Genomic DNA, 17,000 nt, shown 5'->3' on the forward strand with positions numbered 1-17,000 from the left:
AAATGCATTTGCAAGGCAGCTCAAAAATTATCATTAATGCGATAATCAGTGATGAAAAAATAAATAGATATGTTAAAATTATGAAAGTTAAAATGGCTTTTTTTTTTTCAAGGTGGTGGGTGTTTCGTCAAAGTGGGCGGCCTCATTAAATATTGATTGCAATGAGGTGGTGTGGGAGGATTACCGAGGATTGAATACTAATGAAATTGGAGTAAAACGGGTAGGTGATAGAGAGGATGGCTCATGAGAAAGGATTTAGGGGTAGATTTTTGGCTTGCATATTGAATTTAAGCTTTAAATGGAAATAACGGTGGTGCAGATTTCTATGTTGTGCATGTTGGTTGTTTTGGAAACCAGGTGGTCTTCTTAACAAGACGAAAGCAAACTTCACCCTCGACACCAATAAACAACAAATTACCTTTTTGGGCAAGATAGCATATGACAAACTAAAGAACGCCTTCTTAATCAAAGATCCTTAATTTTTACAGCTTATCAAAATGATGATGGGCAATGAACTTATGAATGCAGAATATATAAGTACAGAACCAACATGGATATCACCTCTTTGGTCCTTATGTGGTGCTTAGAACTAGAAACCAAAGAGGATGCATAGTGGCTCATGGAGTTGTGTGTTAGGAGCTAGTAATGTTACTGCATGGGGGCTTTCATTGCAATGATCATCCCGAGAAAGGGTTTCAAGGCAAGGTGGGGAATGGCTTCATGTAGCAAAATTTGAACCCCCAATGAGATCATTCCTTTTCTAGAGTGCAAAGGAAGGCAAAGCGAGTAGAAGGGCAAAGGTGCAAGAGGTGTGGCATCATTTGAAAGATTTCTTCAAGGAGTAGGAGGCGATCTTGCAGGGGTTCATAGAGGAGGAGCGTACGTGCAAGACATAGAAGATACAATTTACAAAGGGTGATTACTAGAAGGACAACAAGGATGTTGTTTTAAATGCTCTGGTTTCGCGTCTTTGATATATATTAGAATTTAGTCAATGTTTAGTAGCAATGCATCAATGTTTTTCTGCTAGACTCATGTTGATAATATATACTGTATATTCTAGGACTGCTTTAGAATAGTTCAATATAATGGTTGTATTTGTAAATTTCGTAGATGGGGTTGGTAAAGGCATATCTTTGTGGTTGATGAACATTCATTTTTTATAAATGGACGTTGGGGATGGGAGAATTTCAAGTTGATATTGGTGGTAAGAGACCACTTCCCTTATATTTTTTATAATATCTTCTTTTATTTTAATAAAATATTAACCTTTATTGATCAAAAAATATATATTTATATATATTATATTAAAATTTATTTTATTTACTTAAATATATTATATTATTTTATATTATTACTTATAATATAATAGCAATCATTTATTTAAATTGTATTATATTATTATAGATTTATATTTATATTTATATATTCTTTTATATTATATTTATATTAATATTATATATCTTTTATTACATTCATAGAATAAATAGATGACAAAATAAAGTTTTAATGACAAGTCGTGCCTTTTCTAAAATGCACTTTGAAAATAATTATTACAAGTAGAATAAAGGTGCAAAAAATTGAGAGAATAAAACTACAGAGATGAGAATAAATTTAGGAGGAGAAAATAAATAATTGAGAGCATAACAAATTAAAGAGGAGAAAATAAAGTCTGTGATCTATTGGGAGAAAGAATGGATAAAAAAATTGGACTCTTGGAAAACAAAATGGCTCTCTTAGGCTAGTCGAGTAAGAATGCTAAAAGCAATTCTCTCCACTTTTCCTATCTACATTATGTCTCTCTTATTTCTCTCAAATGGAGCAAATACAAAGGTTGAATAAATTGAGATCTTTTTATTGGCAAGGGGTGGCAGAGAAAAAGGAAATGGCTTTGATTTCCTGGGAAAAGATATGTAGACCAAAGGCTTTGGGGAGAGTTGGATTGAGGAATTAGGTATGGCAAAATAGAGCTTTAGGAGAAAAATTAGTTTGGAAAGTCTACAAGGAACCTAACCTAGAATGGGTTAGAATCCTAAAAGGAAAATACTTGGATGACATGAGCTAGGTTGCAATTTTGAGATTCCAAAATCCCTCAAAAGGTTCTAGGCTATGGAACTTATTGAAATGCAAAAACATAATAATAGATCAAATATCATGGACTATAAAAGATGGTCAAAATGCCCTTTTTTGGACAAATTCCTAGGGTGGCTACTCCACTTTGGATAAATTTATGGATGTAAATAATTTAAAGATCTTCCAGCCAATAGAGAAGAAATAAGGAAGTAGAAGGAGATCCCATAGAAAAGAACAATGGAATTTAGTTCTGGATCAGACTGTCTGATTTGGAGTAGGGCTAACTCTAGAAGCTATAATTCAATAGTGGAAAAATAGAATTTTGAGAAAACTAATATCCCAACAAATCTTTGATAGGATAAAAGGTGTCTTTCAAAAGTAGGTTTTTTTGCTTGGATTGCCCTTTAGGGTAGAATTCTTGTTAGAGTAAAGTAATTAATTAACTTTTCTCTCCTCTTAAGATTTCTCTTTATGCATACATTAGTCATTTAATAATTAATATTTAATTATTAAATGCTCACACCTTAGGGTTAGGTTTTCCTTTTGGTGTTGATCTCCTTTATAAGGATTGATCTCTTGTATTATTCACATTCTTGATTCATTTTTCTCTAATAATACATTTTTTCTCTTTGTCAGAGCCAAAACCCTTGTATTCGTTCTCTCTCTTTCTCTATGACAGGTTTCTTGCATGCAGGTTTCTTTTGGGTTCTGTGGATTTATATTTCTCAAATCCTACATGGTATCAAAGCTGGATCTGCTACAGCTTGTTCAGACTTTTGAAAGATTTTGAGATCCAGGTTTTGGTTGCATCAGATCAGTGTTTGTATTCTGTTTTTTATTTTGGAATAAGGGGTTTTTTTTCCGGTGCACTTTGAGCCCAAACGGACCTCACCGTTGAGCTCGTAGTGCCCAAAAACCCCTATTTCCATATAAAATTTGTCCGATTTGGACACAGTTGCACCAGGAGGCAAATTTTTTTGGCCCCAAGGCCGTACGGCCCTAGGGCACGAAAATCGAGGCGCATATTGAAAAAAAAAATCATTTTTTTTCATTTTTTGGGCGCAGCCAGTGTTAAAAAGAAAGCGCAGCCACCGCCCAGCCTGACGGCCACCTGGCGGTAACCCACCCACGCGCAGCCCCGCGCTCACCCGTCGCTCGCCGCGCCCCCTGCCGCCCGCCGAGACCCCGCCGCCTGGGCGCCGCCTGCGCTCCACCTGCACGCCGCCTGCCGCCAGCAAGCGCCGCCCCCGCGCCGCTGCCCCCTGTGCCCACCCTTGGTCGCCCAGAGGACCAGGGGCTTATTTTTTTAAGCCCTTGAGGGCTTAAAAGGCCCATCTGGGTCCCTTTAGGAGTAGTTTTACAAAATCGGGCATAACTTGGGCGTACGATCTCCGTTTTTCAAAAACGAATAGGCATTGGAAAGCTGGTTCCGAGGCCGATCTAATTGATGCAGGTCATTTTCTCTGATTTTGCCGTTTTGTAGTTTTTTTTGCCAGACAAAGTCAGAACAAGTTTTCTGCACTCCAGGAGCCATATCTTTTGCATACGGACTCCGTTTTTCGAAAGCGAATAGGCGTCGGAAAGGTGGTTCTGTGCTCTTTCCAGATCTATAGTCTATTTCATCAGAAAATTATTCAAGTGCTCCAAATTTTGTCTCAACCCGTTATTTCTTTCTATCATTTTCTGGCTTTCAGTTTGTACTGGGGATAGGTTTTTTGCATTGTGGGGGGGTGCTTTCTCTTGCTTTCTATTATTTACATCAGAAAACCAGAATTTACAAACACCAATACAAAAAAATCAAACCCCCTTCTGCATCTTCTATCTAGTTCTGAAAGACCACTTAATAATAATTAAAAATTCAGAGCAGTTGAGGCACAGTTCACATGATGGCAGACAGACCTATTGAATCTCTCACACCGCATAATTACCACACTTGGAAGGGTCGCATGATGACTCTTCTCCAGTCAAAAGGGTTATGGTCCTATTTGGATGAGGTTCAGCCTCAGTTGACACGTCCTTTTGAGATTATGCAGCATAGGAACAATATGGATCAGGCTATGGGATTGATGGCTTTACACATTTTCGACAGTCTCTAGTTTCATCTTGAGGGTTGTATCACTCCTCGAGCCATTTGGATCAAATTTGAAGGACTTTTTGGTACTGTCAACGAGTTCAAAGCTTTGCAGCTTGAGGCAGTGTTAACTTCCTTGGTACCTGATTCATTTCCTTCTATTGAGGACTTTCTGATGAAGTTCAAACAACAAAGATCAATCTTGTAGGGTTGTGGTAAGACTAAGACTGATACAGAGTGCATTTTCCTGATTCTCTCCAAGCTTCCGGGTCCATTTCAGATCTTCTCTTCGACCTTCTATTCCACCATGGATGCCTTGGGTGCTCGACATGTCATGCCTTCTTTTGAGGTCTTTTGTGATCGTCTGACTCGTGAGCAAGCTAAGCTTAAACAGTTGGATTCACTTTCAGGTTCACAGAACCAAGCATTGGTAGCCCAGTCCTCCAAAGGAAAACAGAAGCAGAAATCGAAGCCTAAGAAAGATTTAGAGGCTAGTGAGAATCCCTCCAAGCCACCACCTAAGTCTGATTCAAAACCATAATTCAATTCTAAACAGGGAAAATCTTCAAAGTCTGGTGAGTCTTCCTCAAAGACTAAGAAGAAATCAGGTGATCCTTGCAGTTTTTGTGGCAAGGAAGGACATCCCGTTTCCAGGTGTTGGAAACGTTTAGAGGCTTTGGAGGAAGCCATGCAGTAGCATAATATCAGTGCACCACAGCCTCCTTCACAACCCACAGGGAAAGGTCATGCTCTTTCTGCACGAGCATTGTCCTCAGCGTCCACTTGGATTCTAGATTCTGGTGCCTCTCACCATATGACACACACACAGGATTTGGTCACCGCTCTTGCTCCTACAGGCACTAGACATATTGCAGTTGGTGACTCAGCACAACTTTCCGTTCAAGGTTCTGGTACTGTTTCATTGGATGGTGGTTGTCTTCAGGATGTGCTTTTGGTTCCTGACATTTCAACAAACCTTCTATCCGTTTATCAGATTTGCCACTCTGGCTCTGGTAAGACAGTTGAGTTCTCACCTCATGATGTGGTTATTCGAGATCTTCATGATCCTGACTTGGTTGTGGCTACTGGGAGTGTGGATTCTGGATCTCACTTATATAGTTTTGATGGCTTTGAGAGTTCAGACACTGTTGGTTCCTCTCTTATAGCACATGCAGATTCAGTGAGCAGGCTTTGGCATGAGCGTTTTGGTCATGTCAATTACAGATATCTACAGCAAATGAGTACACAGGCACTTGTGATTGGGCTTCCACAGATTTCTTGTACAGATGGTGTATGTCGTGGTTGTGTCCTTGGCAAACATCATCGAGATCCTTTTCCTAAGGGTCGAGCCTCTTGTGCTAGGGCAGCCCTAGAGTTGGTACACAATGATCTTATGTCCTTTCCGACTCCTTCTTTTTCAGGGGCCCGTTATGTACTCACTTTTATTGATGACTTCTCTAGACGTACATGGGTGTACTTTCTTAAGTACAAGTCTGATGTCTTTGACTCTTTCAGGAAGTTTAAGACATTTGTGGAGAAGCAATCTGGACTTTCTATCAAGAGGATACGCACAGATAATGGGGGGGAGTATGTAAATCAGGCTTTCAGAGATTTTTGCACTGAGCATGGTTTACAGCATCAGTTTACAGTTCCTTATACCCCTCAACAGAATGGTGTTGCTGAGAGAAAGAACAGAACCTTACGGGAGATGGCAAATTGTATGATATAGTCTTGAGCTATGGGTTCTTCATTTTGGGCTGAGGCAGTCAATTGTGCCAATTATATTCAGAATCGGATGCCCCATAAGGCATTACGACATATGACTTCTGAGGAGGCTTGGACCCATGTCAAGCCTGATGTTTCTACATTCTGAGTTTTTGGTAGTGAGGCTTGGGCATTTATTCCTGATGCTCAGCGGATAGCCATGGAGAGGAAGAGCCAACCACTCATATTTGTTGGCTACTGTGAGGATGTTAAGGCATACAGGTTGTTTGATCTTGATTCCAGAGAGGTCTTGTTTTGGCGGGATGTCCAGTTTGATGAGTGCTATCCTCAGATGGATTCTCCATCACCAGCTTCTCCCTCATTACCTACTCCTTCCTCTTCATCTCTTGAGGATTACTTATCTCTTGAGGATGATGTAGATCATGATCCACCATCTCCACCACCACCAGTTGCTCCGTCTTTACCGAAGTGGGCCCGTGATACTATTGAGGCAGCTAGTTCTTTGGCAGGTGATCCTTCAGATACTCGTCGCACTCGTGCTCAGACATCTGGTTCTAGTCTTTTGAGTCATACCCTTTTAGATGATCCTCAAAATTTTTCAGAGGTGAGAGGACACCCAGAGTGGGATAGAGCCATGGATGAGGAGTATTCTTCTTTGATGAAGAATCATACTTGGGATCTTTGTCCTCTTCCTAAGGGAAGAAAGTTGGTTCGGTGCAAGTGGGTGTATCGTACCAAGTATGCTGCAGATGGATCTATTGATAAGTATAAGGCCCGTCTTGTTGCGAAGGGGTTTTCTCAGGTAGAGGGTATTGACTACTCTGAGACCTTTGCTCCTGTCGCCAAGATGAATTCTATATGCCTGGTACTTTCACTTGCAGCTTCACAGGGATGGACAGTGTTTCAGATGGATGTGAAGAGTGCCTTCTTGCATGGAGACCTACATGAGGAGATCTATATGGAGCAGCCTCAGGGTTTTGTGCAGGACACTTCTTTGGTTTGCAGACTTCGACATTCATTGTATGGTCTCAAACAAGCCCCCAGGGCTTGGTATAAGAAGATGGACTCCTTCTTGCTTTCCTCACACTTCACATGCTGTCATTCCGATCACACAGTCTATATTCAGTGTCAGGAGGGTGATCTTTTGATTCTAGTGCTATATGTAGATGATCTCATCATTACAGGTAGCTCATCCTCCATGATTCAGAGTGTTCAGAGAGCTTTGATGGAGCTGTTTGAGATGACAGATCTTGGTCTCTTGCACTTCTTTCTGGGTCTACAGGTTATTCAGTCTTTAGATGGGATTTCCATTTTTCAGGAGAAGTATGCTCTTGATATGCTTCAGCAATTTGGCATGCTTGATTGCAAGTCTGCCCCCACTCCATTTCAGTCAGGTGTTGTTTTGTCTTCCACTTGCTCTACTCCTTCAGTAGACCCCACTTTATACAGGCAGTTGGTTGGCAGTCTGTTGTACCTGACACATTCTCATCCTGATCTTTCCTTTGCGGTTGGCCTTGTCTCTCGGTTCTCCCATGATCCTCATGAGAGCCATTGGCAAGCAGCCAAACGTATTTTGAATATATTCAGGGCACCACACATTATGGCATTCATTACTCTTCAGGATCCCCTCACATCATTGGCTTCACTGACTCCGATTGGGCTGGTGATGTCAACGATCGGAAGTCTACTTCTAGCTTCGTTTTTTGCCTTGGTTCTGGTCCTATCACATGGTCTTGCAAGAAGCAATCTGCTATTGCATTATCATCTACAAAGGCTGAGTACTATGCAGCAGTGTTAGCCAGTCAGGAGGTTTTATGGCTTCGACAGTCGATGACAGAGTTTGGGTTTCCTCCAGATTGTCCCACCATTCTTTGGTGTGACAACCAGAGTGCCATTCACATTTCTCGCAACCCAGTGGAGCATCAGCGGACAAAGCATATTGAAATCCATATGCACTTCATTAGGCAGTTGATTCAGGATGGTTCTCTCATCTTGGAGTATATTCCTACAGAGGAGCAGGTTGCAGACATCTTCACTAAACCTTTGGCATCTCCACGCTATCTTTAGTTGCGCTCAATGCTTGGGGTGAAGGAAGTTGTCCTTGGGGGGTCTCAGTTGTGAGGCCTTCCTTCCTTCATGTTTTCTTTTCAGCATGATTCTTTATCTCTTTTTGGAGAGGAGTTTTTTCCCACTGGGTTTTCTCCTTTACTCCGCTTTATAGAGATTTTCTTGTATTCGGGTACCTCATCAGGCCTTGTTGCCGGGACCCTCTTTTGTATTGTAGTTCCTTTGCTTTCTTCTGCATTGTAGCTCATCTTAAGGGGGGGTGTTAGAATAAAGTAATTAATTAACTTTTCTCTCCTCTTAAGATTTCTCTTTATGCATACATTAGTCATTTAATAATTAATATTTAATTATTAAATGCTCACACCTTAGGGTTAGGTTTTCCTTTTGGTGTTGATCTCCTTTATAAGGATTGATCTCTTGTATTATTCACATTCTTGATTCATTTTTCTCTGATAATACATTTTTTCTCTTTGTCAGAGCCAAAACCCTTGTATTCGTTCTCTCTCTTTCTCTGTGACAGGTTTCTTGCATGCAGGTTTCTTTTGGGTTCTGTGGATTTGTATTTCTCAAATCCTACAATTCTAACAACAAAATGGTTCTTGAAAAAGTTAGGTTTTGTTAGTCCCTCAATTTGTGTTTTATGTGAGCATGATAAAGAGTCTATAAACCATATTCTATTGACCTATCCTTTTGCAATGGCTATGTGCTAAACTAGGTTGGATTTATGCAATTCCACATGATTTATTGAGTTTGTTTAAAAGTCGACCTAACCTCTTTCAATCAAGTTTATTCAACTCTTTATGGACCTCTTCTCCTTCAATTTTAATTTAGGAATTGTGGAAGGAAAGAAATAGAAGAACCTTTCAAGGAGTTAGAATGTCTTGGGAATCCTTGATGAATAAATTTGAAGCAACATAGTTGAAGTAACAAATAGTAGACTCTTATTAATGGTGCCTATAAAATCTTAGTTCTCAAGTTGGGATAGTAAAATTAAGGGCAATTGGTTTGGATTGAAGACTCCTCCATTTGTTGGGAGAGGAGGTAAGGAATCTAAAAAAGATAGAAGAGTGTTTGTTCCACTAAAAAAGAATGATGCCTTAAAATGAACTTTGATGGGGCTTCTTGCGGCAATCCTAGTACTTCAGGAGTAGGTTGCATAACACATTCCTGAGATGGAATCGTAGAAGAAAAACAGACAGAACAAATAGAGGAAGATACTAATAATGTTGTAAAATTGAAAGTAACTAATGAAGGGTTACTGATTTGTAGGGAACTTAGATTTAAGAAAGTAAAAATTGAAGTTGACTCAACCATCATCATAAATGCTCTAAGGATGGGTTGCACCCCTAATTGGAGAGTGAGTTCTCTTTCAAGAAGAGCATTTGAGTTGTTAATTTTTTTTATGCTTTTTCAATAAATCATATTTATAAAGAAGCAAATTGCTTGGCAGATCAATTTGCAAACAAAGGAGCAAATGACTTCAATGACAAATATATTAGAGTGGCCCAAATGGAATAGGATAGGTGATTGAAGTAAGTAGTTGTAGCATCCTAAATTATACTCCCTTACAATTTTGTTTGCATTTGAGCTCTCACCTTGGTGTTCATTCTCTAAGGCTTGAATAGAACCTAATTATGCTCTTGCTATGCAAATTCATCATCATTTTTACTTTGAATCATCTTGCCCCCTAATTTTGATGCCTGATTGGGTAGGACCAGGGTGTGGCACCCTGGTCCCCTTGGGACCAGAGTACCCAATGTCCTAGTCCTTCCAATTAGGACCCAAATTTGGTTTCCTTAATGGTCATGTGATTTGAGCGAGAATTCCATCTTTATGTCAGCTCATGTCAGAAAATTAAATTGTTTTTCGATGGGAAGGTATAAAGAGAGGTCTACCCCTCTCATTTGGTCATCCACACACATGAAATTCAATTCGACATCAATACATCAAGCATTCAACGTCAAGAAAGCAAGCAATCACTCTTCCTTCAAGCATTAGAATAGAGATAAAGTCAAGATTCAAGCATCGTAGTTGACATCCATGTTCTATGTTATTGAAGACTTCATGAACCCCTAATTTTGTGTGGAGGCAAACAAAAATTCACAAGGAGGTATATCATTTGTGTTTCGGTCATTATTCAACATCTCCTTAAAAGGAGAACATTTCCATTACTATAATTCAATTAGATTTTATTTCTATTTCATGGTTAATTTGAAAACTAGGGTTGCACCTAATGCAAACCCCTATTCCCCTTCTCTAGTGTGTGTAGGAACACGTACGGAGTTGTGATCTTAAGGATAATATTTATTTGTAGAGACAAATCAATCCCCCATTAGAGTGTGAAAAGTTGGAAGGACCAAAGCGACCATCACACCAGTCCCGACAAATCAAGAGCTCCTCCTTGGAATAGATCAAAATCCTCTTACAATCCTCAAATTTAGGTTTGTGGCTCGATCCAACAATTGTAGCTTACTATTTATGCATTTTTACATCAATTCTAGTACTTTTACCCTAATTTCAAAAAATTTAACATTTTAATTCAACTTAAGGAAATGGAGAGGCACATTACAAACCCCATGGAATTAGATCACTATTCAGACCTGCTAGGTTTAAATATATCTAATTCCTATCTTTTCTTAATGTGTTGGTCCATAAGTAAAATTAGCAGTTTTCATACATCTAATGATGGAAACCCTAATATTTCACCATCACAATTTGGTGAACCAAATTCCTTACACCTGTAATTTTGATTATGTTCTTATATTTGAGTGTTTATGCAATTTAAAATTCAAAATTTTTATTTTCAAGTTTAATTTTTTTTTGAAATTTAAAAATTTAGTGGCTAAATTCACAAAAAACCTAAGTTTTAATTATAAAATAAAGCTTGTGGGTTCACTAACTTGGTTTTATCATTTCAAATTTGATGATTCATTTAATTTAAAATTCAAATTTCCCTCCTGGATCTTTTTTTTAAATTGAATTGCATAAATTTAGTGGTTGAATTTACAAAAACCCTAATCTATAATTCTAAAATTTACCATGAGGGTTGCATAAATTTTCAATTTAATTTTTTATATGTGATTTTCATGAATGTTATGCTATGATCTAGATGCATTTTTATTTCAAATTCACAAATCAAATTGCTTAATTAATTTGTTAATCAACCATTTTTACAAAATTTTGTATTGCTTAGTTGTATTCAAATCCAAATTTCCCTCCTTTGTACATGAGTTTTGCTACTATTAGTCCTACCTATAATATTCCCATGAGAATAAGTTGTAGAATTAAGGCTTCCCAAGGTTTAATTACTAAGGATATGGAGCTTATAAATTGTTTCATGAGAATAGGGGTGGCTCTTCTATTCCAACACTCGATGTTATTTATCCCCATTCTTTACATAATTCTCATGATTAGGGTGAATCACTAAGTAGGGTTTCTATTGACCAATTGGAGAAGATTGAAAATGAATTTGAAAATCTTCAACAATGGATGAGTCAACAATACCCAAAAAGTGAGGTTATCCCATTGATTGAAGAATTAAAAATAATGGTTCAAAGTGATAAATTTTGCATTGATTTGTTGTGTGGTCTTGCTCATATTTTTGACAACAATATCATGCCTTTGAAAAGTTGTGTCGAAGCCCTTGGTTACACTCAACCTCCTAGTGAAGTTAATCATTCTATTCCTATGACTACTTCTATACTTGGTGTGCCTAGCTTTACATCCAACATCATGTCTACTTCCACACAAAATGTTATTCCTACACATGTTAGTTAAGAGGGCAACATTGCTAATCAAAACTCTTTCATACCTTCTTTTGTGAGCCTTCCATTTGTTATCCAATCATCTCCCATAACTACCTATAATAGAATCCCACATCCTTATTCTCAACCTCCTCCTTCATTCAACAATGTTACTCCTCCATCCTAATCAAACATGTCCAATTTCAACCCTTCCACCAAAGCAACTATTAATAGCCTAGCTCAAACCGGGTCATCCTTGCAACAAAAAATAGCTTCAATGAACCAATCAAAGTTTAATATGCCAAGATTTGATGTAATGAGCCCACTGTCTAATAATATTGTTTGTGTTGTCCCCCCTAAACATCTATAAGCCCCTCAATTTGATCTTTATAATGAAAAATGTGATCCTATGGCTCATGTGAAAACATTTCAAACTTTGTGTAATGATTTTGCTTATGATCAAAACTTTTGGCTATATTTTTTACTAGAATATTTAAGGATAAAGATTTCTAATGACATTATTCTTTGCCTCCTTATTCAATTACATCATTTCAATAGTTGGCTAATGCTTTCATTCAATAATTTTACAATAATATTGGTTCTAAGATTACTTTGACTAATTTGATGCATTGTAAGCAAGGTGTTATTGAAAAAGTGATTGATTTTATTAGTAGAGATAATCATTTGTGCAGAGGGGAAAATGAGTGGAAGGTGGATTGGATTGTTAATATGCAAATCAAAAACATAAAAACATATGAAACCATGAAGCATAAATTAAATCACATAAAAACATGAAGACAAATTCTTATACCTTACAACCTTTACCTTCTCCTTCGGATGGAGCTTGGATTGAGTCGAAGTGCGCCCAAATGCCTCCAACATGATGTCGATTTGCTCCTAGATTGCTTGATGTGGTTGGATCTCCAACATTATGCACAACTGGATAAAATGGATGTGAGGGATGAGATAAATAATATGACTAAGTATGGATGAAGGATAATTTTGGCATGGTGAGGATGCAAATATGATTTTCTAGGCACAAACTAACAACATGAACTTGCTAAAACTGGAGATGAAATGTGAGGGGATGGAGTCCCCAATTTATAGGGAGAGAAGAGAAAAAATGAAGGGCTAGGGTTGACCCAAGATGGAGGGTCAAGATTTATTGTGAGCTCACACAAGACCCAAGAGGAGGTGTGGAGACCAAGAGATATGCCATAAAGGCATTTTTTGTCTCCACACTCCTCAAGGTACATTGGGAAGGCTTCCGAATATGCCTTAAGAAGAGCAAGGGATAGGACATTTCTTAAGGAATGGAGAGGAAGAATTAAAAATTCTTTAAGAAAGGATGATCATGGGAATTGGAGGAATAAGAAGGAATTACAAATTCCTTGGAAGATGAGATGCCTAGAGGAATGTGAGATTTTGAAAATCTCACATTCACCTAGGAAAAGGGCATTTAAGGAGAGTGGTTGGATGGAAGGGACAAGGAGTTGACTTTGTGGCTAATCATGATTATTAGCCACTAGCAACTCATTAGGAGGGGGATTAGAGGAAAGGTTAGGTGGGATTAGGATAGATAAGATTTGTAGGAGGATTTGATTAGGAGAGAGAATGAGTGGAGGGAATTAAAAATTAGAAGAATAATACTAAGCAAGCTTAGGGAGTTTCTAGAAGAATTTATTAGGTTAGTGATGGATTAGGAAAAGATGATTTGTAGGAATCACTTAGGTTAACTAATTAATTTAAATTAATTAGTTAAGAGGAGGATTTTGAGAATATTTAATAGTGAATATTTTAGAAGAATAAAAGGGGGTTGATTTTTTAAATATATCAATCACAGACTATAGTGACAATATTAATTATAATTTATTAATATTGAGGAGAATTAGAATTGGCATAATTAATAAATTAATTATGTCAAGAATTAAAATAATAATTTTTAGGTATCTACATTTTGCCCCTCTTTTACGCAACGACAAATTTGGCGATGGGTAGAAGATAGAAGAAAAAGAAATGGATGCCCCAGCATAAAGCGTGGGAGGTGTATGCCCCCTTGAGAATTTTTGTCGAAAGAAAATAGACGAAAAATTCTCAAAAATAAAGAAAAAAGAATTTTAGTGGAGGAGATAAGTGAGGAATAAATATGAAGTAGATGTAGAAAATCTAGAAGAAAGAATAGAAGGTGTGAGACTGCAGAGGGAAGGGGCCCTCGCGGGGGCCCATGTAAGCCACAAAGGGCCCAATGAGGAGTCATTGCTACACACAAGCCTTGGAGCCACTCAAAGCGTAGAAGAAGAGAAGGAGAGATGGACCGCATTCCTACCCATGATCATCATGCCGAGAGGATCTGATGGTTCGACAGACCCACTAGCTATGGACCACCGATATGTAGGACCATCCCCTCTTTTGGAATTTTTAGGTTAGTGGTAGAATTAGGGTTAAGTTTAGGGTATAGAATTGGCTAGGTTCACGTGCTGATCGCTATTTTAGCACGTGCACCCCTTGGGGATGGGGGTTGATTAACGTGGTTACTCGTGCTTTGGTGCAGGTGCTCACACTTAGATGCGGACACTCATGGGTTTGCATGGGCGCTCACACTAGTGCACGGGTGCTCGTGTTGATGGAGGTTGGAAGGAGGGCTAGAAAGGTTAGATTTATTTGTTAGCATGAGTGCCTGTAGATTGGCATGAGCACCATGGTTTTGGCGCGAGTGCTGGACAAATCAACACATGCACTCAGGAGGGGGGAGTTTAGATTTAGGTTTAGAATTTTTGGAATAGGGTGAGGGTATGGTTGGTTCTAGAGTATAGAACAAGACTTGTGGACATGGAAGTAATGATTTGATTTGTTGGATGCAGCCGAAGATGGGGTCGTTGGCTTCGAGGGAGCAATGGCCTGCTACGATGAGCTTATATTGGGAGTTAGGCTGTGATGAGCTCGAGGTGCTAGCCACTCTTGGATTAAATTATATGGGCAGGTGACCGAGGATACAGACGCATACTGTGATGATGAATCATTAGTGGAGAGGTGGGACAGTAGGTATAACACCTTCCATCTTCCTACTGGGGAGGCGATAGTGACTCTTTTGGATGTATGGAGGATATCGAAGATCCCCATACATGGTGTTATCCTAGAGTATCAGTTGGATGCAACAGATTTCTAACTTTGAGAGGTTTGTGAGTATGAGACACCAATGATGCTAGATAGGAGTGGGATGGATTTGGGCAAGGTGATGGGTATTCGGCGGATTCTTCAGTTGGTACTGTTCATCTGTGGATTATACTTGATCTGGGCGAGCATGGATTTCCTATTGGATGGAGTAGGTGCCTTTATTTCATGATCCATGATGGTGTGCAGTATGTGTGGGGAGCAGCGATGCTAGCTCAGTTATACTATGATATGCATCTGGTGGTGTATAGGGAGTATGCCAGTTTATCTGCAGGAGTGACACTTCTTCATATCTGGGCTTCAGAGCACATTACAGTTACTTGACCACTGGGGGGTACAGGACAGGCGAGCTCGACAGCCATATATGGATAGATATAGGGGTTTGTTGCATTATATGCAGATAGAGTTTGTATGGTTTTGGCGTAAGATTCTGGATGAGCTTACACAGTTTACATGGTGACCATTTTTGGGTTGTGAGAGATGGAGGGGTGACTGGCAGTTGCATTGGGTTGGGGTAGAGATGTGGATGTTTGGCAGGTCAGTGTATATTATGGAGTACATTATGGATTGTTCAGAATGGCCAGACAGCTCGGGAAGGTTCAGGATATAGTGGGAGATATCCAGTGTATCCTCGGATTATAAGGGGGGTGAGGTATTGGGGCCCAACGGTGAGTCCCTTGGAGGGAAGGACCAGTTTTCAGACAGTGTCTCATTTGGTCTGGGATGAGCAGATGGGAGTAGGTGAGGATCCAGGTACTACAGGAGGATACAGGAGCTAGTGCGAGGGGCACTTGTCAGTACGCCTTACCATCCCTAGGGTTTTGGAGGAGGAGGAGTTGCAACTGGTAGTAGATCAAGTAGTTGGTGGTGAGGATGATGGCCCAGGGGAGAGAGTTGTGATTGGTGCAGGGCGCAGTGCAGGTGGATAGTAGAGGAGAGTCCTAGTGATATGGAGGAGGGATCCAAAGGAGGAAGAGGGAGAGGGCGAGGATGCACCAGTAGGAGAGGTCATAGAGGCCGTGGTTGGCAGGGGAGAGGGGGCTGTACCTATGGATGCTCCTGTGGCACAGGTGGAGGAGAGGGGAGGGGTATGATAGGCTCACTTTGATAGAGTACAACAGGAGCACGATACTACTCGGGCGAGGCTCCATTCTGTTGAGGATGAGCTACAAACAGATAGGGCTGGGAGGGAGAGTATGGGCGCAGAGGTGGAGTGGCTGATGCAGGAGATATTAGATTTGACAGAGAGCCTCCATACTATGAGGACAGAGGTAGATGCCTTAAGGAAGGAGAGGGAGGAGTCGGAGAGGATGCTAGAGGAGGCTCGGATAGGGACAACTATAGTGGGCCTTCAGGATGTTATTCATCGAGAGGATGCCGAGTTAGCAGGGCTTTAGGCTAGAATATAGAGGGTAGAGGTAGATGTGACACGGCTGCGGGGGGAGACAGATGCAACTCGCTAGGTGTTGGTTCCTATAGGGCTTTGGCAAATTTATGCTGATATTGTGCAGCAGCGAGATAGGGCAGCTCGAGAGGCAGAGTATTATAGGGGTCTATATCTCGGAGCAGTACCTACAGTACAACGAGCGACCTCGTACACAAAGAGTGTGCGATCTCACATGACCTAGAGTCAGCGGTCATCACAAAGTCAGCAGACAAGTGGATCGGTGGGTTTTCGGCCACTGAGAGGAGGGGAGGCAAGGAGGATCAGGTGGAGGAGGTATAGTAGAGGGGGTGGGGAGACAGGAGGGAGAGTTAGCTACATTTTTGGCTTGTGTATCATATTTTGCCCCTTTAGGGAAATCATTGTATTATGACAGACATATTCATCTCTTTATATATATATGATTTTGTGATGATGGATGATGTGTGTACCTTTTATCATGATGGTTTCTCTTTATTTTTCTTGTGATGTGATGTATGGATGCAATTATGGATATGTTGTGCTGACCTATTTGTGATGCAGTGTGGATGCTTATATACGTATGCCTATGATATGTTGCTGACACGTTTTTTGGATGCAGGATGAGTGATTATGCTTTTTGATGTGTATATATATGTATGATGTATATGTAGATGTAAAATAATTTATGATGCAGTCTATATGAGGAATGATGTAAAATGATTTATGATGCAATCTATATGAGGAA

The 17,000-nt window shown here is 39.7% G+C and overlaps 1 protein-coding gene across 1 annotated transcript in view; it reads left to right on the forward strand.

The window, feature by feature from the left end:
- The window catches only part of LOC131875106 (receptor kinase-like protein Xa21), a 101,514-nt gene extending 85,267 nt beyond the window's left edge, over positions 1–16,247 (forward strand). The window contains exons 4-9 of the mRNA XM_059219128.1: positions 113–220; positions 14,231–14,329; positions 14,541–14,659; positions 15,102–15,165; positions 15,426–15,518; positions 15,972–16,247. Of these exons, the coding sequence (XP_059075111.1) occupies positions 113–220; positions 14,231–14,329; positions 14,541–14,659; positions 15,102–15,165; positions 15,426–15,518; positions 15,972–16,247 (759 nt within the window). The remainder of the gene's footprint in view (positions 1–112; positions 221–14,230; positions 14,330–14,540; positions 14,660–15,101; positions 15,166–15,425; positions 15,519–15,971) is intronic.
- The last annotated feature ends 753 nt before the right edge of the window (positions 16,248–17,000 follow it).

Source organism: Cryptomeria japonica, chromosome 4, assembly GCF_030272615.1.
Source record: "Cryptomeria japonica chromosome 4, Sugi_1.0, whole genome shotgun sequence".
NCBI classification, from domain to species: Eukaryota; Viridiplantae; Streptophyta; class Pinopsida; order Cupressales; family Cupressaceae; genus Cryptomeria; species Cryptomeria japonica.